General features: G+C 51.0%; 1 protein-coding gene across 2 annotated transcripts in view; it reads left to right on the top strand.

Annotated features, from left to right (window-relative positions):
• Golga7b (golgin A7 family member B) overlaps nt 1-19,821 on the top strand; it is a 39,174-nt gene extending 19,353 nt beyond the window's left edge. Inside the window, exons 3-8 of one of the 2 annotated variants that reach the window (XM_023708914.1) lie at nt 496-602; nt 5,571-5,874; nt 12,916-13,041; nt 16,284-16,436; nt 16,517-16,618; nt 17,854-19,821. In XM_023708914.1, the coding sequence (XP_023564682.1) occupies nt 5,863-5,874; nt 12,916-13,041; nt 16,284-16,436; nt 16,517-16,618; nt 17,854-18,102 (642 nt within the window). In that variant the 5' untranslated portion in view covers nt 496-602; nt 5,571-5,862 and the 3' untranslated portion in view covers nt 18,103-19,821. The remainder of the gene's footprint in view (nt 1-495; nt 603-5,570; nt 5,875-12,915; nt 13,042-16,283; nt 16,437-16,516; nt 16,619-17,853) is intronic. The other variant, XM_023708915.1, reaches the window with a different exon arrangement.
• The last annotated feature ends 228 nt before the right edge of the window (nt 19,822-20,049 follow it).

A 20,049-nucleotide genomic window follows, 5' to 3' on the forward strand; every position in this document is an offset into this window, starting at 1 on the left:
CAGCAATAAGGAGCGACCCACAAAAGAACGGTGTTGTCCGGTCCTAGAAGGAGGCGATAGGTCCCGAAACTTGTACCTGGAAGGTGGATGGGAAGATGAAAGAGGGAGTCCCTGGGTCTGTTCCGTCCAAACACTGTTGAAGCAAAAACAGATCCGCGGGACCTCCGGATGCGCTGCTTGCTAAATTGGTTTTTATAGAAGATCTGCTCTGAGATAACCAAGATCCATTAATCCATTAATTTTGTGGGCCCTAATCACCTCTTAGAGGTTCTACTTCTTAATATCTCATAATGGAGATTAAATTTCAAAATGAATTTCAGAGGGGACAGACCATATTTAAATGGTAGCACTGGTCACCGCTTTATTATATTTTGGTATCTGTGTGGGGTTGGAAGTGCCCCATGGTCATCTTTCTTCCTGGCATCGAGGCAAGGGTCAGGGGCTGCTCACCAAGTGAAATGAGCTGTGTTTGCCGATATCTTCTCTGTGCTTTAGGAAATCCTTCTGGGTGTGGAGACACTGTCGCTGTGGGGAGATCGCCAGCAAGGCAGCTCTATAAATCTTGACTTGCTTTTGTCCTGGACCTGATTTAGAAGAATCAGGTAAGTCAAGGGAAAGCCTCCTCTGCTCAAGTGGATCCTTCCTGGGGAGAAAGCATTACTGTCAACATTTTACATACCAGAGAATGCGGCTCAGAGACGCTGAGACTCGCTTTTGATCGTGTACTAAGTAGCAGAGCCAGAGGTTGAAACCCACTCCTCTGGCTGCAGGGGCAGTTTCCTGCACATGCCTCCTCAGTCCCCACAGCATGCTGTGTGATGACCCTTGAGGGCCAGTTTCCCCCTCAAGCCTTCACAGCGCTGTTTTCCTCCCAGGCCCAAGCGCTGAGCTTCTGCCCCTCTCTTACTTTTTCTCCATTCTCTGAGGTTTGTGAGCTTTTTCCCTGCAGTCTGCACTTCATTTTTCTCTCATCTCTTTCCAGATATCAGGATTTCCAAATCTTTCAGTTAGTTTCTTTTTCTGGCTCTAGTCCTTTTTTTTTTTTTTGGGAGACTTTCCAACGCAGCCACAAATTGGAAGATGATAATGATGAATTCGTTAGTAGATCTTCTTTGATGTCATTTTGTGGGTGAACTCATTAATGTATGATAAAAACATGAAAGACCTGGGCTCCTGCACAGGATTGAGTTGTCCTAAGGCATCTGAATAATAATGATTAGTCAGATTACATCTCAAAGGCTTCCCTCTGCTTCAGGAGTTCCAGTTTAGATGGTAGGGGTGTGGGAACATCCCAGCCCATGGTATCCCATCCCAGCCTGAGTCAGCATGGCATGACGCTTCTGGCTCTCCATGGTTTCCACTTTGATGACTCCAAACTGTGAGGTCCATCCAGGTTGTTATGAATACCCTGGAGGCAATGCTGGGAAAAGGGCTCCCTTCCCTTGGAGCTGGACAGTAAGATGGCTTTTTTTTTTTTTTTTTTTTTTTGGTTCTGGCAGGATCTCAAGGCCTTACACAGTGTCCTAGTCCTGTCGTATCAGTGGGAAGAATTCTCTCTGAACTATGCAGGAAAGTAACAACACCATGCTTAGCACTTGGCAAGCTTTGTACCTGTATGTGTTGAATGTACTTGTTGGGAAAGGTCATGAATAATTTTTGGCTAGTTGAAGTGGAGCAAGGAGTAGAGCTCAGGTCTTTCTTTATGCGAAGAGATCTAGCCAGCTCACACCTGTGGCCATTGACTCTTCCTCTTTCCCTATCTGTGTGGAAAGCTGACTATGCTCCTCTCCAAAGCCAGCCTTTCTGTGTGGCCCCTAGGTCCTGTTCTGTGTTGACCTAGGGCTTTCTCCTGTTACAAATTCACTCTTCTCTGAGCTAGCAGTGTTTCTTTCTCACTAGTCTTCCTATCAGCTTAAGGTAAACTCGCTGGCTTCCATCTTCCAGAGAACCTCTTTGCTCCCACATTTCCCTTAGACATCTGTGCTGCTCTTTACTCCCCTCTATAGCAAAATGCCTCTGGAGAATTTTCTCTATGCTCAGTATTTCTCCTTCCTCTTCTCCAGTCTAACTCTCAAACCCACTTTAATCAGGATTGCCTCTCAAACAGCTCTTTTTCAGGTCACCTTTAGCCTTCCTGCTGCCAGGTGCAATGGTCATTTCTCAACCCTCGTGGTACCCTACATGTCAGCAACATGCAACACAGCAGGCGGAGCTCTCCCCCAGGCCTTCTCTGCTGGATGCCTGGGTACCACTTTCTCTCGGATCTCCTCCCAAGTGATCCAAAGCAGTATTTCACTGCCTTCTTTTATCTTCTAGCGTGTAACTGAAAAGGTGCTCAGGATAAGTTCTTGCACAACTTTCCTAGCTCTACCTGCTTCTTAAATGATCTCATTTGACCTGATGGTTTTAAATGCCATTCACATATGGGTGACTCTTAAAGTTTGATCTCCCATTTCCACCCCTCTGCCAAGCCCGGACTGCCTTCTCCGTTACTCTGTTATATGCACATCGGACTTCAAACCAGTCAGCTACACACAACCGAAATGCTGTGCCCTTCATTCCTTCAAGCCTGCTCAATACTAAGTTTCTACCAGTGGTGAACGGCAGCCCCACCCCAGTGGCTCAGATTGAAAATCTTACCTTTTCAGACAACACATCTAGTGCATCACAGACCCTGTCAGATTACCTTCAGTTATAGCCGGGACCTTGCCACTTCTTACTACCTTCGTTGCCACTACCCTATTTTAAGCCATCACTACAGCTTGCCAATTTAACAACTTCCTAATTGGTCTTGCACTTCTAGCCTTGCTTCCCTTTCAAGCCTAACATCCAGAGTAATCTTTAAAAATCTGCAGTTAGGTAATGCCATAGTTTTACTTTAAATTTTGTATGGCTTGCCACCTTACTTTTTAAGTAAGATTGAAAGTCTATAGGGTTTCCAAGGCCCTGTGAGATCTGGTTCCCACTACCTCTCTGATCTGAATTCCCACCTCTCTTCTCTTTGCTTATCTAATCTAGCCAGAGTGGTTCTGGGCTATCTTTAAACATAGCAAAGCTACCCCTACTCATCGCTCTAGGTCCCCCCAACTCTCCCCAAATTTCACCTTACTATTTGATCTATAATACCTTCCTTTGCTATCTCCTTTCTAGGCTCCACTGTTCTTCCCAGCAATTGCCACAACTCAACATATTTTTTACTTATTTGCTTCTCTGTTGTGGACTGTGATCCCCCATTGTTATGCAAAATTGACAATAACAGAATCTTTATGTATTTAGTCATTGCTGTAGCCCAAATTCCCAGGAGAGTTTGTCACACATAGATATTTACACAGTAGATATTTTTGTTACACAGTAGCTGTTTAACAAATATATATTAATCGAATCTGTCGAGTGGTCTTAGCTGGGCCTCTAGTCATTGGGTGAAGAGAGTCATTTTCAGAGTTATTAAATTAATATGATAAAAATAATGTGAGAAGAATGGTGAAAAATACACGGAGATCATCTGGTGATGCGTTCCTTTAGTCCCAGAGAACATAGGCTTCACAGATATTCCAAGTTTTCTCCTTGAAGTCCAAAAGTGTGCTGAATTATATAAGAGAAACAAACACCTGCTTTTACCTTCTTTGGCACATCACAACCATCTGAGACTCAGTGTGCTCATCTGCACAATAGGCAGTCAGGGTTCCTGCTCTCCTGGTTCATGGTCTACAAGGTGCTGGAAGGAGGCGGCACCACTAGAAGGATCAACAGGCCATGCAGGCTCTGGAGCTTGACTGACTGTGTTGGACTCCTGCTCTGTCTCTCACAAGCCATTGACCTTGTTCTTCTCAGCTCCCTAATTTGTAAAGTGGGAATAATAAAATGATACAATAATCAAATGTAAAGATCATATAACTCAAAGACTGATTCTGAAAGAGAGCACAAGCAAAGTGTGTAGCATGTGGGTTGACAATAGTAACTTCATAATAAATGATCGATATCAAAGCCAAAAAGTTCTGGGGGAATTACTATCAATGTATTCTCAGGGCAACAAGCGACCCTAGGCTGCTCGATGATAAAGGATTTTAAGAGATGACGAGGCTGGGGATGTAGCACAGTAGCTCAGTGCCTGCCTGGCAAGTGTGAGACCCAGCCTGAGGCGGGATCCCAGTACCAAAAAGGAAAAGAGAAAAAGATGTGACAATGATACTGTGGCTAGATAGGAGGATGCTTTTACTTTTACAAGATGCATGGTGAAGTACTTAAGATATAACACCTCAGTATCTGATATTTTATAATAATCTAGCCCAGTGTATCTATGCTTTACACCTATCGATAAAGCAAGTGTAAAACTTTAGCTACTGTTGAAGCAGTTGGATAGTATAGTGTATTGTACTATTCTTTCAACTTTTTGTATGTTTGGGAGATTTCACATAAAAGGCTTCATAAAGTCTGAAGAAAAAAGGATTCTAGAAATAGTCTAGTGAAGTCTAACACTGTTATTTTATAGAATGAGGACTATGAGCTCCGAAAGTGAGACATTTGTCTGGGATCAAACAGCTGGAGAAGGCTGGGGGACACATGGGTCCCCCAGTGCTGGCCTCTCATTTGTTGGGGCTATTGCTCTTGATGCTTAAGTAGCTGCGATCTGGATAGGAACACAACCATCTTCCCTCAGAGACTCAGGGGCAAGGGGTGTGCAAAGGGCTCCTATCTTGAGGTTTTGCTCTTAGCTTTTAAGCAAATAACTATTTCCTCGGGAGGCGTGATGTTGAAAATGTGAAGGCAGCACCGGTCCAGACCACCACCCGTGGACAAGGGACGTATGGGGTTGGCATTCTGTGCCTGTGGGTTCTGAGTGCTGGTGGTCATGGTAAACCCCCGAACTGCAAAGCAGAGAGGGGAGTAAGGAGCAGGGATTGGGGGTGGGAGTAGTGGAGGGGAGGCAACATGGGGCCAGGAGGAGCGGACCGGAGAGACTGGCTTTTATTTTGGAGCTCCCTGAAAGAAGGGATCCCAGAGCAGGCTGAGGATAAAACGCAGCACCTGTCTAGGGAAAGGAAACGATTCTGGTGGCCCATGGCATTTTCCTCTATATAATAGGGTTCAAGGCCCTGGAAAGGAGAAGGGCGAGGAGAAAACGCCCACACAAGGCTGGGTGGTGGTTGGGAACGCGCAGAGATGAATAGGGATAGAAAAGATACCGGAAAGGAAGCCTGAAGTATGGAAGGGTGGGGAGGGTTAGAGCTGGGGAGTTGGGGTGGGGTGGGAAGGTCGAGACAACACCTGGAGGGGCGCTGCAGCCTCTGCAGACTGGAGCGCCGGTCTCCAGAATTTCCCCGACTCTCTCCTGCCAGTCTGGAATCCCCAGAGGCCGCGTAGAGAGCGCAGAGCTCTTGGCGCTCGTCCTGGGGGGCAGGGCAGGCGGGGAGGCGGGGCCTCGGGAGGGGCGGCGAAGGAGCCCGGCCGCGGGCGCCGAGTCTGGGGGCCCGGCCTCCCCCTCCCCGCCCGGCAGGGCGCTGGCCCCTCCTTCCCCCACCGCCCTCTTCGCCTCCGCAGCTGTCAAAGATAAACCCGGCCATTGCCTGCAGGAGCCACGGCAGCGGCAGCGAGCGATCGGGCCAAGAGGAGCCTCGGGCGCCGCCTCACCTCCCGGGCCGCGCATCCGCAGCACCTCAGCCCGCAGCACCGCGCCTCTGCAGGACCCAGGTGCCCGCCGGGCCCCTGCCCGCTGAGCCCCGGCCCCTGGCGCCCACCTCAGCACCGCGGACAGCTCCCTGGCCCCGCTTGCAGCGGACTTCCCACCCGTTCACCGAGTCAGCACCGCGGACAGCCCATCCTCGACCCACCCCCAGTTTAGGAGCAGCCGGAGCATCCCGGAATATGGCCACCGAGGTAGGGTGACGAGTGCCCGACGGCTACCGGCTACCGGCTACTGGCTACCGTGGGAGCAAGCCCCGCTAGGGCTGGACGCGGCGGGAGGGGAGGTGGGGGCGGGGCAGGGGTGGGGGTGCCTCGGGGTCCGGAGGGAGGAAGATCTGGAGTGGCAGGGTGGAAAAGAGGGGCTTTTGGAGGGGCTCATCTTACTGGGGACGTCAGTCTCCCCCATGCCCACTTGACCTGAAACGTGCACTTGTTGGCACTAGCGCCAGGGTCGCTCCTGGGACCCAGGCTGGGGTTTCCCTTCCCCTAGACTGCAAGATTTCCACTTCCCTGGAGGGTTAGAGCTGTCTGCACGCGAGTGTCATGGAAGGGAAGGCGGGCGCTGTCGTTGCTATGCGGTGCAGTTATTCGCTTCAGAACCCAGAGCGTGGCTAAGGGAAGGCAGACCTGGCCTACATCTGCATTTCCTTTGGAGGAGGGAGGGGACAAAGACATTCTCACGCCCCGAACCCAAATGGTTGCTTCTAGTGAGCTCTCTGCACTAACCTACACTTTTGGGAATCAGCCCTTCTTGACCCTCCATTGGGGGTGATTATCTCAGGCCATCCACATTTGCGCTGTGTCTGGTGGGGGTGCTGCTTTTGCAAGGTGTCTGTACAGGTTCAGTAAAGGACAGAATTTTGGTGCAGTGCTTAAGAGACCAGGCAATACCTCCACCACCCTGCTGGCTACCCTGAGGGGTTACCCTTTGTCCCCCTCATTTTGTGCAGGAGACAGAAGCTTTCCGTATTTCCACTGTGTAAGTGATAGCACTCTTACATAGAGAAGGGGTGGACTGATTTGATGCTCCAACAGCATGTCAACAGCGGAGATGAGTGCTTTGAATTTTTGGAGTGGAAGCCAGAGCAACAGGGTCTCCCCAGTTCTGATGTTGGCTTCCTTTGTGGTGTCTCCACATTTCCACCCCATCTGGACCACAGCCAGGAGGAGAGCAGAGGCCTTTGAATGGTTCTATGCAGCGCCTCTGGGCCTCCTGGTGAGCAGCGTGACATCAATACCAAGTGCTATTGTTGTTATTCCACTGAGGTCCCCTCCACAGAAAAAGGCACTGTTTCTGGACATTGTTCAGCTTTTTGACAAGGCATAGGTTAGCTAGGAAGGACTCTTACCCTCCCAGGACCCAGTGTGGGGACAAGCCTGGGGCAGATGTTGGAGTGAGGCCTTTAAACTGCAAGAGTACAGAGTGCTCAGAAAATGCCACAGATTCTGAGAAGAGTAGGAAGAGTAAGGAAGAAATGGCCAAGGAGCCGGTCACCATCCAGACAGCACTGCCAGACCGCAGGAGAGACTGCTGGTGTCAGGCAGAGAGTGGAACTCCAGCCACGTGAGCATGCGGGACCAGCAGCATGGGCAAAGGCAGCTGCCTGTGTCGTGTGACTGGACTGACTCCAGCAGGCCCACCATCCCAGCGTCTTTCCCTCTTTACGTCTGCTGTGGCCCGCAGAGTCCAGCCCTCCAGCTCTCATTGCTAGGCTCAGGCCAGGTTTTCAGGAGGCTGATGTCAGGCTTGCTTGGCTCCCGCATGGGAGAGGCTCTGCTTCTCACACCTCAGTGAATGGAGCACTTTTCTGTGTACAAAGCATGATCACACGCAGAAACATCCTTGAGCCTTACAGCAATCCTGTGAAGTGGGAAGGGATGGTGTCATTATCTGCAATTAACAGCTGAGACAACTGAAGCCCAGACGCTTGCCTGACCTTTGTGAAGGAGCCAAAGAAGGCATCATTATCCCATTTCACAGATGATGCAACTGGAAGGCTGAGACTTAAGAAAATATGGCTAAAAAGTGGCAGAGCCAGGACAGGAACTCGAGTCTTTCACCTCTGTGGCTACTTGTTACTGCAGCACCCAGGGATAGTGTATGAAATTAGCCACTGTGGTGCCTAGTAGAGAGGAGAGTGCCGAGGGTCCTGATAGGGCACTTGGATGGGGGCAAGGACATAAATGAGCGCAGGACAACTGGGGATGTAGCTCAGTTGCACAAGTGACTGCCTGGCAAGCACAAGGTCCTGAGTTCGAGTCCCAGTTCAAAAAAAAAAAAAAGACCTCCAAATGAGATCAGGATGCACTGGGATGTGATGAATCAGGCCTCTGTATTGGCCTGGCTGGATCAGCTTGAAGGTACAAGGACCAAAGAATGTCCAGGAGAGCCAGTCAGATAAGGAAACATCTCCCCCTTGACAGTCTGGCCTCAGGTGGACTTTGATGGCCGTTTTGAGGGACAGAGGCAAGGCTTTGCCAAGGAACAGGGTGTGTGATGTATCTGAGGTAGAGTGAATCACTCTCCCTGGGCTGTTTTTACTATGAGGAATGATTTGAGATTACCAGGAAAAACCTGTTGGAAAAAGAAACCCTCGTTCTAACCTCACATAGTGATAGAAGGAGAGAGAAGAGGGAGAGGCAGAGAGGAGGAAAAGGGGGTGAGAGGGTTGGAGGGAGAGAGAGAAGCTTCTGGATGGAAACCGGATCTTTCTTGTTTAGAAGTTAGCGCTGGGGGAGGGGTGCATGTGAGGTGCACAGAGGAGGGCTGGAGGCTCCTGAGCGATACACTGACCTCATTTGAAGAGCTGTAATGAGCCTATTTCCTGAGCAGACCTCTGTGAATGTGTGTCACTAGGAGGAGAGCCTGCCATGGGAAACAGTGCAGAAGGACAAGGACAACTGGGAAGCACCTGGTTGCGGGGGGGCTTCTCCACAGGGTACAGTCTGGCAGAGATTTTCAAATGCGCCCAAGTAGCATTATTCAAGCAGAGTATTTGGAGGTTTCATCTCTGGGGCATGGAATTAACAAGCAGTAGAGAACACACTGAGTCCAGGTAGGTGCAGGCTGAGGAGAAGGATCACCCTGTGCTGAATTTTCTGTTCTCAGGCCTGACCTGGCTGCCTGTGACTCACAATGTGCTCTTCTCCTCCTCCATGCCCTAGCCAAGGGACGCAAGGCCAGCACATTGGCTGAGTCCCCTGACTCTTGAGTGGAGCCTCACCTGCGTCCTGTGACATGAGATGGTTTTTAATGAGGATGATGTGGGCCAGGAGGGGCCTTGGTTTCTCCTGGCCAGACCAAGACTGAAAGCTCCTTTTGCTCCAGCACTTACTCCTCCCAGCCTAGTCTGGCCAGCTGTCAGGTGCACAGGACCGGATGCTGTGACCAGCAGTACCCACTCTCCAGACAGGCTTCTCTTCCTTGTCACCTGTAGGTTGAAGGCTGGGGCCCCCAGGTTTCACCACTGATTTTCTTCCTTATGAAATATCTCCTGCTGCTGTCCTTGCTTAACTGCCAGCAGGTGGGGGATGGTGATGGGAGAGAGGGGACGGGGCTGAGAAGAGGGTGGAATAGAAAGCAGATCAAGTCTCTGGGTCAGGGTCTGTCCAGGGCAGACACAGAAGCTGGAGCCTCAGAGAGAGGTGTGCAAATGTTTTGGGATCCTCCTCCAGCTTGGCAGAGACCATGTGTCTCTGCTGATACCTCTTCCTACTTCCTGAGGGCTAAGAAGCAGGTAAGTGGCCGGAGCCCTCACTCTAGCTCCCTGGCACGGGCTTCTTTGTCCTTACATTGGCAGCTCTAAGAAGTGAGTGTGGCCCACAGGTGAGTCTTAATGGACCTGCCTAGTGCTTATACACTTAAAACATGTTTGTCAAATATATTTAAAATCAGGATATTAGATGATAAAAAGTCTTGATATATCACTTTCCTTGAAAACTCAGAATATACATGCACCAGACATTGATCAACAGCCTCCCTGAGATGGGGCGCAAATTCTCTAACTAGCCATAGCCCCCAGCTGGCCCATTTCTTGCTTCCTGGAAACATCTGTGTACACAATCCCTGATAAGGGCAGAATAGAAGAGCGGGGTGGGGGAGGGACTTCAGTGATTATGGAGTTTGTCTTAACTACGTTTCTTATTACTAACACCAAATATCCAACAACCACAAGTTAAGGGAGGAAAGGTTTATTTAGCTCTTGGCTTGTAGAGGTTTCAGTCCATAATCAGTTGGCTCCCAGGCAGGGTGGCTTAACGCCACAGCGGAGAACCAGTTCATGGCAAACAGAAGACAGCAAAAGCAAGCAAGCAAACAAAGGAGAAGTCAAGCCTCTTTCTGTTCCTTGCATTGTGTCTAGGCTAATGGGTGCCAAACCGATCAGGGGGGTGATTTAGTAATTACACATCCCTAGTCCCAGCATCACACACAGAGATTCAGCCACCTCTGAAATACTCCACGTATGACCACATGAGGCTTTGGGGGACATCTAGACCAAGCCGTTCCAGGGTTCCAACTCTCAGTTTCCGGTTGTAGAAGCAGAGACGCATAGAAGTGCAGCTTTTCCTAGGACTGTGTGGCCCCAGGGTCACAGATGCTGCTCTCCCTCCAGGCCACCCTCAGAGGGCTGCCTTTCCGTCAGAGCCTGTTGGTACTTCCCAGGTGAACCACCATGACAGGGAAAGCCAGGAGAGCCTGCCTTGCCTTACATCCTATTCTTCACCAACTCTACATGTGTCCCACGTGGGTCTTGGACACAGAGGCCCTGTCATATAAAATATGTCTGATCTCTTCTTCTAGCAACTATTTAGGGCCTCAAATGCACTCTCAAAACTCTGGTCACCCAGATCCGGGATAGTATCCTAAGGCTCAGCATACAGTTGGATGCGACTGGTTGTTGACATCTTCCATTCTAGCTATTTGAGAGCACATGGGTCAAAACTAAGAGGAAATGGCACTACATTATGCAAGTAGCACCCTGACATCTTAATGGTGATAGGCAGGTGATCTCCTGCTTGACGAGGTGTCAGAGGTGTTCAGTGGACATCGTCCAGGGCAGACCCAGCTTTTTCTAACCTGCAGTGCCACCACCCTCAACACATGGTACCACTGATTTTTGTGGAAGGGAGAAGAGCAAGGAGGAGGGTCAGGTCTCTGTGAGTCAACCTTCACCTGGCACGTGGCACTTCCACTCGGTCATATGGCCACTTCTAACTGTGTGGGAGCTTGGGATTTATTTAGCTGTGTGCTTAAAAAGAAATGGCCAGTCAATTGCTAGAGACACACTCTCACGGTAGCACACACGCATGTATGTGTGTATACACATGTGTATGCAAGTGAGTATTCAGGGTCAGAGAGAGGGGGTGACTGGGGGAAGGAAGCAGAATCCGTGTCGATGGTGGAAGCGCTGTTTCTTCCCTTTCCTTCCCTCCTTACCATCACTTCTTTCTGTTCAGGTCTAATTTAGTTTTCCCTGAACTTCTGCTGAAGGAATCACCCCTCCTACTGGCCTCTTACCCCAGGCTTACCTGCTTCCCACAGAACTGCCAGAGGACCCTTTTAGAGTGGAGGGAATCCATGACTGAGTCTGATAGTTGGTTTCAGAAGAGAAAGGAGGGCCAGAGATTTTCCCTTTTTTAAAAAAATACATCATATCAAAACCCTAGCCAAAGTGAGCAAATACACGAAAGGCTAATTTATTTATATTGCCAAAGGATTTTTGTTGTTTGAAGTTATAGGATTCCCGGAAACATCTAGGGAATTTCATCAATACGAACCTTACTTGGAGGATTCAAGGACTACTAAGAACAGAAGAGTGTTTATTATTTAATTCAATCCCAATATCTGGGATCACCTCTCTTACACAGATCAAGGTTCACTGGGATTTAGAAAAGTCCTACGCGGTGTTCTCTGATTCCCACCTTTTCAGGACCTTGATGCCCAATTTTGTGTGCTTTCTACCTTATTGACAATCTTTCTCCCTGTATTCTTTCCTCCAGCTTTTAAGCATCTCCCACCTTAAATCCTCCCTTGTCAGTAGAGACCCATCCAGCTTTATGACCTAACTCTCTCCTCCCTCTCCCTACTCATCTCCCTCTGCTTTTCTCTACTCAGCAAAACAGCTCTGGGCTTGCTGAAATCTGCCTTCGGCCCCTGGAACAGATCAGCTCTGCTGTCTTCATGACCCTGCAGGTGCTTCTCCGTTGGCCTGGGTGCCTTTTCCTCCCTCTTTTGACTCCCTGCCTGTTCCCTAACTCTGGTAATGCTGGCCTTCCTTTCTGACTCAGTATAGGGTTTTCAGAAGCCTTCTCTGGAGTAAGCCTCTCTAAGCACATGTTACTTCTTTGTACCATTCATCACAGTCTAATTCATTATATATTTACTTGTGTTCCTCCCTGGAGCTCTCAGACTGTCTTTTTCTCAGCATCCCCAGAGCCTGGCACTAGAAGGGACTCAATAAATGAAAACTAAGTGACTGAACAGACCCAGCTTGATTACCCAGTGTGAGCCGGATGCTTGTTCACTGCCTGCAGGGTTTGAGCTCCACACAGTCCCAGCGTTGGGCATTTTTCATGCAGTGGGATGCTTGCTTCCAACTGGGTGACTGGAGAGGTGGAAGAAGTCTTGTTCTTCTATGGAACTGGACCTACTTCCCTTGAATGCTAGAGTCTGTGTCAATGTCACATGCGGGGACATGAATAGAAATACACCCACTCCTTCCTAGCAGGGAAGGCTAGTTCTTCAACCTCTGGCCTTAGCCCATTTTACCTACAGTGTTGGCCTGAACTTCAGTCTCACTCTGAGTTCAGGGGCAGAGTAGGGTCTTGTCCGTCCCAAAGGCCCCTTTCCTCCAACCCTATCTTTGTCTCCCTCTCAAGGCCGGGCTTTAGTACCATGTATCTCTGTGTCCCACCAACACAGGCCTGGCCACCAAGTGTCTTGTTTCTTCTGGTGCTGAGGTTGGTTCCAGACCCCCAAATTTGGCTCATTTTGGACCCTGTTTTAGACTTTTTGAAGATCTTTTGGGATAATATCAAGCAACTTTCTGGATGAACCCAATAGCTGTGCTTCCCTGGGGGCCGTCCTGAGTGCCGGCACGTGCTGGCCTGTCTGTCTGCAGGCAACATTGCTGTCTCAGGGCTGCAAGGCCCACGTTCTAGGAAGGTCCTCAGTACTGCGTAAGCTGATGCGGGTGATCACTCTCAGCACTTGCTTCCTGTATATCTTCTCAGGTCCACAATCTGCAGGAGCTCCGGCGAAGTGCCTCGCTGGCCACCAAAGTCTTTATCCAGAGAGACTACAGCGATGGGACAATCTGCCAGTTCCAGACCAAATTCCCCCCTGAGCTGGACAGCCGGGTAAGGGTGCCTTCGGATGAACTGGGACCCAGGGCTGGGACTGAATTCAGGATCCTAATGGAACGCATATTTTTCCAGGATCACATACCACATAGTATCACAGGCTATGATTTGTTTGGCTACTTCAAAGCGGAGAATAGAAGGTCCTTAGCATTACCTTGCTGCTTCCTCATAGAAAGTTGTCTGAAGAAACCTCAGAGGTTTTCTGGTCCACCAGCTCTCAAATTTCAGTTGCATGAGAATCACTCAGAGAACTTGTTAAACAAATGTAAATTCCCAGGTCCTAGTGGGCCGTATTATGTGTCACACGCAGAGTCGCTGGCTCAGCTGTTGGGCTGTGGTTCAGGAGGCTCCATTGATCAGCAGCTGTTGGCTGCACATTGGAATTTCCTGGGGAGCTGAAAAAAATCTTAGTGCCTGGGCTACACCCTAAACCAATTAAATCAGAATTTCTGGGAGCAGGGCCCAGGCATCAGCATTGTTCTAAACCTTAATTTCCAAATAATAAATTATGTTATTTTGATAACAATTTCTAAGGGCCAGCCAAATAGCTCAGTGAATGAAAGTGCCTGCTTAGGCAGATGCAGGGGCTGGGAGTTCGATCCCTGGGGTATGCTGAGACAGAGATGGAGACTGGGTGTGGTGGTGCGTGCCTGTAGTCCCAGCACTTGGGAGGCTGTAAACAGGAGAATCACTATGAGTCCAATCTACACAGTGAGACCCTGTAGACCCTGTCCTAAATACAAAATAATAATTTCTAAGCTTTAATTTTTAATGAGCCATTTCCAGGTGACATGGAATTGATTTAGAGCTCACGATCCAAGAGTTGCTAGTCTTCTAATACTGAGCTTCTCACACATTAGGGTCTCTGGGGACCTTTGGAAAAACATACCTCACAGGCATGCCATGGGGCAGGGTGAAGCAGCAGTGGTCTCCCATGCTTTGGCTCCCCCTTCTCCTTCCTGGACTGAATAAGCATCAGCTGTCTTGGAGGCGAGACTTGGCCATGGTAACCTTAAAAACTGCTCAGGTGGGGGCTGGAGAGATGGCTCAGTGGTCTAAAGCACCTACTTAGAACAAGCTAAGCAAAGCACAGGGACCGCGGTTCAATCCCCAGCACCACATGCCAGCCAGCCCCGCCCCCTTGTGGGCTGAGCTGGCCACACACAGACACAAAATAAATAAATAAATATTTAAAAAAATACAAAAACAAAAACTGCTCAGGTGACTTCTGTGTATCGCCAGAGCTGTGCAGCCCTTAGCCTTCATTTCTAAAACTGTGGCCAACGCTGACAGTGTCAGTGTTACTTGGGAGTTTGGTAGCAGCACAAGGCCTCAAGGTCCACCTTGGAACTCCTGAGTCTGAAGCTGTATTTTCACCAGAACGCTAGATTATGCCTTATGCATTGCATGAATCTATCCTTTCAAGAAAGTGACAGCCAGAAAGAGGAAGTGATTTCTTAAAGTTAGAAGGCACCAGAAAGAGGAAGTGATTTCTTAAAGTTAGAAGGCACCAGAAGGCCCAGTGTCTCACCTCTCTGCTTTCCCACAGGACTCTGACTTCTTTCTGACACCATTACTTCCTTAGTGGATACTGTACAGACAAAAAGATCTTTGTGATCAGAGTCATGGCAGGAAGAGCTTAGCAACCCAGAAGAGGAGCTGGTGGCCATTTCTCCCTCCTTCCTCCTGACTTGCATGAAGGGGAAAACCCAGAGACCCAGCCTTCATCTGTTAGGTGGCATTCTCGCCAGTCAGCCAAGGCTCTGCCCACAGCCTGTCCCTCTAGACCCAGGCACTCAGGTGCCTCACGGGCCCCTTGACAGATGTTAGCTGTTGAGCTTTGCTCCAGATCCTAGAGTTGTGTGCACCCCTGTCTCAGGCTGCCTTACAGGAGGACAGAGGGCAGCTCCTGCCCTTCCACTCAGCAGCTCTGGTGAGATGGGCCTGGGCGGATGGATGAGGCCCATCTCTGCTGGTCTGAGCCCCAGGGGCTCTTGGAGAGCCTGGCAGCTTTCTTTCTCATTTCAGCATGTCTGTCCTTTCAAGAAAAAGGACTCTCAGTACAGAGGCAGGGCTTGGGTCATGGACCAGATAAACAGTATTTTCCTCTGGTATTCCTTCCATGGTGTGTGTGTGTGTGTGTGTGTGTGTGTGTGTGTGTGTTGGCAGATCCTGGAATCCAAAACTCTCACTATTCTTGGGGAGAAATTTCATCTTACACAGGCGTAAAGGTACCTAAATTGCACAACATGAGGTTCTGCCCTGTGAGAGTGAGGGGGAAGGAGGTGTTCTGAAGAATGGGAAACATGGGGCTATAATTCCTCAGATGTGAGTTTGGAAGGTGACCATGCAGGTGTGTGGCTGTGACAAGCACAGACTCTGGGGCCAGAGCTGTATAACCTTGGACAAGACCACTTGGCATTCACCAAATATTTACTGAGCACTTACTATGGATTAGGCACTGGGCAGAGTGGAGTGAACTTATGGGCTTTATTTTCTATCAGATGGTACAGAAAAAAAAAAAGCAAAAAGCCAAGTAAATAAACATGTGGTAGCTCAGGTGGTAACAGATATTAGAAGGGTGTGGCAAGGGACCAGGGTGTTCTGGGGAGATGTGCTGAGGCAGGGGAGACGTATTAGATAAAACAAAGCCCAAGAGCAATAAAGGATGGGCCCTGGGGCTGTGTGGACAGAGAGCTGCAGGTGAGCATGCAGGCACAGAGGACCTGAGACACTTGTAAGAAGCAAGCGATGAGTGAAAGAGCAGGAGGCAGGCTCAGGGGAGCCACAGGGTCAGCCGCGAGGGCCTGGCGGGCATGGCAGAGACTCCCTGGTTTTACTTGTAAAGAAGAGAAGGCTGGGAGCTCTTGATCAGATCTTGGCAGGACCCAACCCTAACGGGAAATTAGGTGAGGAGGGAGGGAGGGAGGGAGGGAGGGAGACCAGAGATGGAGGTGGCTGGGACCACGGAGCACAGCTTCCCTCCGGGCTCAGGGAAGTGGATCAGTCCTCCCCTGTGAAATGGGCTGGCACTAGTTCTGTCTGAGAGAATCATCGCGGGGTTCAGCGAGACTGGATAAAAGAATGCCTGCACACAGAATGTGCTTAACCAGCAGTCATTAGTACGGTTGCAGGCGGGACAGCTCCTCAGGCAGCCACACACGGGACACAGCCCCACCTGTACCTGTCTACACTCTGGGGAGGCTAACCATAGTTTGGCCTGTCCATTTCCCTTCCAGATCGAGCGGCAGCTCTTCGAGGAGACCGTGAAGACCCTCAATGGCTTTTATGCCGAGGCTGAGAAGATCGGGGGCAGCTCGTATCTAGAGGGCTGCCTGGCGTGCGCCACGGCCTACTTCATCTTCCTCTGCATGGAGACCCACTATGAGAAGGTGGCACCACCCCAGCTCCCTGCATCCCCTCCTCAGGCTTCCTGCTGCATGCTCACCCCCAGCGGCCCCTGTTTTCACAGGTTCTGAAGAAGATCTCTCGCTACATCCAGGAGCAGAACGAGAAGGTCTTTGCGCCTCGGGGCCTCTTGCTCACGGATCCCGTGGAGCGCGGGATGAGGGTTGTATCCTTCCTGGCTGTAGTGTGTGAGGGCGCACAGCTGCCAGTTCCTTCATCCCTGATGAGGCTGCCAGGAATTGGGATCCTATCCTGGGTGTTTCCCTAGGATTCTGACATGGCTGGTCATCAGCTCCCTCTACCATAGTTATTGGGTTGATGGGGAGTGTCAGGGCTTGCCCTACTCAGCTGCCTCTAATCAGAGTTTCTCATACACCAGATGCCATTGTGAGGGCTCTGACCTTGTGAACTTGTGTAACTTCCATCACAGCCCTAAGAGGTAGGCAGCGCTTGGTCCCCTTTGTACCTGAGGACACTGCCATTGACACCTGGCTCAGCGTCCTACAGTAGGTCAGGGTCAGAGCCAGGGTTTGGGCCCCAGCTCACTTTTAACTCCAAGGCTGCCCCACCCCTCGAGATATACAACACCCCCAGTCTCTTGTGATCCTCCTGTCATCTCCTGGGGTGGGTCACACCATGCCTTGGTCAGAGATGAGAAGAATGAGGTCTAGAATCAGGAGGAGCCCTAGGCTTGTGGTCCTGGTGACAACTGGGAAGGGGGCTTGAAGGCTCTGCTGACCCCACGTGAAACATGGGGTTCAGGCAGGCACACATCACGCTCAGCCCAGGCAGTAGCAATGAGAATAGGATGGGTAAAAAATAAACTTATTCCTGTCCTTCCATTTTTATTCTTTTATCAGTGCATGCCTACAGTACATGATGATTGCATTCCTCAAGGGGAACTGATAGATGGTTACCGCAGGGCTGATGTGAAGGAACACACCAACAGGGTCTCTCTTGGTGGGTTACACGACTTCATTTAATCTTCACAGCAACCCCAGGACTCTATTATCCCCATTGTATAGACATTATCATGGAGGGTTAAAAGCTGCATGACCTCACATGACAGGCCTAGCTTGTGAGTGGGAAAGCCAGCATTTGAATCCAGCACTCTGAAGTCCGCATGCTTTCTGACGCATACCACCACTTCCAGGGCTCAGGACAGGATAAAGCTCTCTGAGGGCAAGAAGTGGTCTACTGTGATCCTGGCTGTGCACTCAAGTCAGATCTGGGCCCTGTGGGTCTGGGTAATGGTTGGGTACATGAGTGAGCACAGGTGGGCTTGGGACATGCAGGACCCCCCTCTTCCATGATCCAGGAAGAGCACAAGTTTGGCTCCTGGCCCCACCTCTCACAGTCCCTGCTTTGTAGCCTGTGACTGCCGCTCTCCTTAACCGGCAGCCCAGATCGAGATCTCCATCTACGAGGACCGGTGCAGCAGTGGCAGTTCCAGCAGCGGCAGCAGTAGTGGCAGTGGGAGCAGCAGCGCCGGGGGTGGCGGAGCAGGGACCCGGTGACTGGCCGAGAGTCCCTGCAGGGAGGTGTACGGCCGCAGCGAGGGCCTTGCAGACCTGCGGCGGCTGCGCTACCAAAGCACCCGCTTCTGAGTCATTCTCTGGGTCCTGCCCTGCTTCCCTGACATGGGAGTGAGGGTGGTCCCCCGCCCCCAGCAGGACCCCTACTTCCTGACTGGGGCCTTTCTTTCCCTGTGGGGCTGGTCAGTGTCACTCAGGGCCAGGCCTTCCTAGGGCAGGCCAGGGTGGAGAAAACAGTTAGGGCAGCCTTTTCTTCTGCAGCTCTTTTTCCTTCCCCAATACCCTGAAGAGGGTCCAGAGACTTCCCACCTCGCATGATTCCTTACCCCAAAGCCCATGGCCACCAGGACTCTCTCTTGCTCTCTGTGACTGTTCCCCAGGGTCATCTCTTTCTGGCCACCATGGAGAACCCCTCTGCCTGTCCATGATCCTGCCTCTGGGGAATCAGAGGTCTGGGGAGATGCACGCTGTGGTGGGGAGCAGTTACGCCGCTCCCGACTCCTCCTAGATCTGCGCTTTTCCTGTCTTCCACCTGGAGCTAGAGGCCATCTCAGCCTTGCCAAGCAACAGCCAACTCTGAGACTTTGCAGTGGACCAGGGACTGGTTGTGGGGTGCACAGCTTGGGGCTCTGGGAGCTTCTATGGGGGCCTGCGGCGAGTCTCTGCACAGAGATGTAGCTGTGAGGAGTTTGAACTTTCTGGGCCAGAGCCAGTGTTCAGATACCAGAACCTGTGTGAGTGCGTGTGTTTCCACGTGAGTGTATGAGCACGCACATAGGTGAATGTGCTTGTGTGCATGTTGTACAAATGTGTGAACGTGCATGTGTGAAAACACCCACGAGTGTACGCATCTGCGAGTGTGCGGGATGAGTCCCCAGATGTGCGCAGAGGCATGTTTATCTGAGTGAGCGCGGGTGTGAACGTTCTCATGAAGACGTGCACAAGGGCACTGTGCAGGGGCCGGTTTAAGTGCACGTGGACACGAATGCACACGTATGGATGGAAATGTCTGCGTGCGTGCATGCACGAGTCTGAGAATGACTGTGTGCTTCCTTGGGTGCTGTACTGACCACTCCCCCGAGTCCTGCTTTGTCTCATTCCATGGTGGTCTGCAGTCTCTTGTGTGGGTCCAGCCGATGCTGTGAGTCAATGCTCTAGAGCCCCCTGCTCTTTACCTAGGCTGCCTGTGTGACTCTTCCTCCTGGTTTCTCTCCCACCTTCTGATTCCCCTGTGTACTTTCTAGCAGAAGATAAGATAGGGTCCTAGGAGAGCAGAGCCAGCCTTTCGGTGGCTTTTGGTGCCCCTCTCCCAGCCCCACAGTGGGACAGTGAGCTGCAGATGCTGCATGCCCAGCCTGCCCAGTGCTCTCAGGCTGTGACATGAGGCTCCTTGGACATTCCAAAGAGCCAGCAACCTGCAGACTCTCCTTGCAAGGAAAGGGGTGTCCAGTCAGCAGGGCTCTGGCTGCTGAGGCCCAGGGGAGCTGGTGAGAAGGCAGCAGCCTGGTGCAGTCCCCCGAAGTTGGGCAGAAGGGGGCTGCCTGCCTCAGCTGGCAGGAGGTGCTAGGGGTGGCTATGGAACACCAGCCCCTTCGGGTAGTTTTCTGGAACCAAAGAGGGGCCTAGTTGTCCACTGGACTTTCTTATGTGGGAGCAGGAGCCTCCCCAGAGGGCTGGAGAAGAGTGGCCCACCCCCGAGGCCTCAAGGGACCTGCACCTCAGTGAGTTCGGGTGCAAGGACCCCCCAGAGAGCGGCAGCCCGGTGGTATCCACTGCAGCCCCTGACCCCCAGCTGTTGTCCATGCCTATTTGGCCCTCTGGGTCACTGGGCCTTGTGTCTGACTTGTGCATCTCCCATGGGAGATTTTTTATTTTTTATTTTTTTCCAATAAAAGGACTTGCACAACGTTAGCATCTGTGATGCTTTCAGTGCCCTTCCCTCGAGCAGATGCACAGGATCCCGAGCCTCTGAGGAGGACACAGACCCCACACAGGCAAAGGGGCTCTGGCTCACAGTGGGGGTTAGGCAGTCCAGGGCCTTTAAGCTCAGTATTGTGCTGGG

Source organism: Octodon degus, unplaced genomic scaffold, assembly GCF_000260255.1.
Source record: "Octodon degus isolate 3935 unplaced genomic scaffold, OctDeg1.0 scaffold00010, whole genome shotgun sequence".
In the NCBI taxonomy this organism is placed as follows: domain Eukaryota; kingdom Metazoa; phylum Chordata; class Mammalia; order Rodentia; family Octodontidae; genus Octodon; species Octodon degus.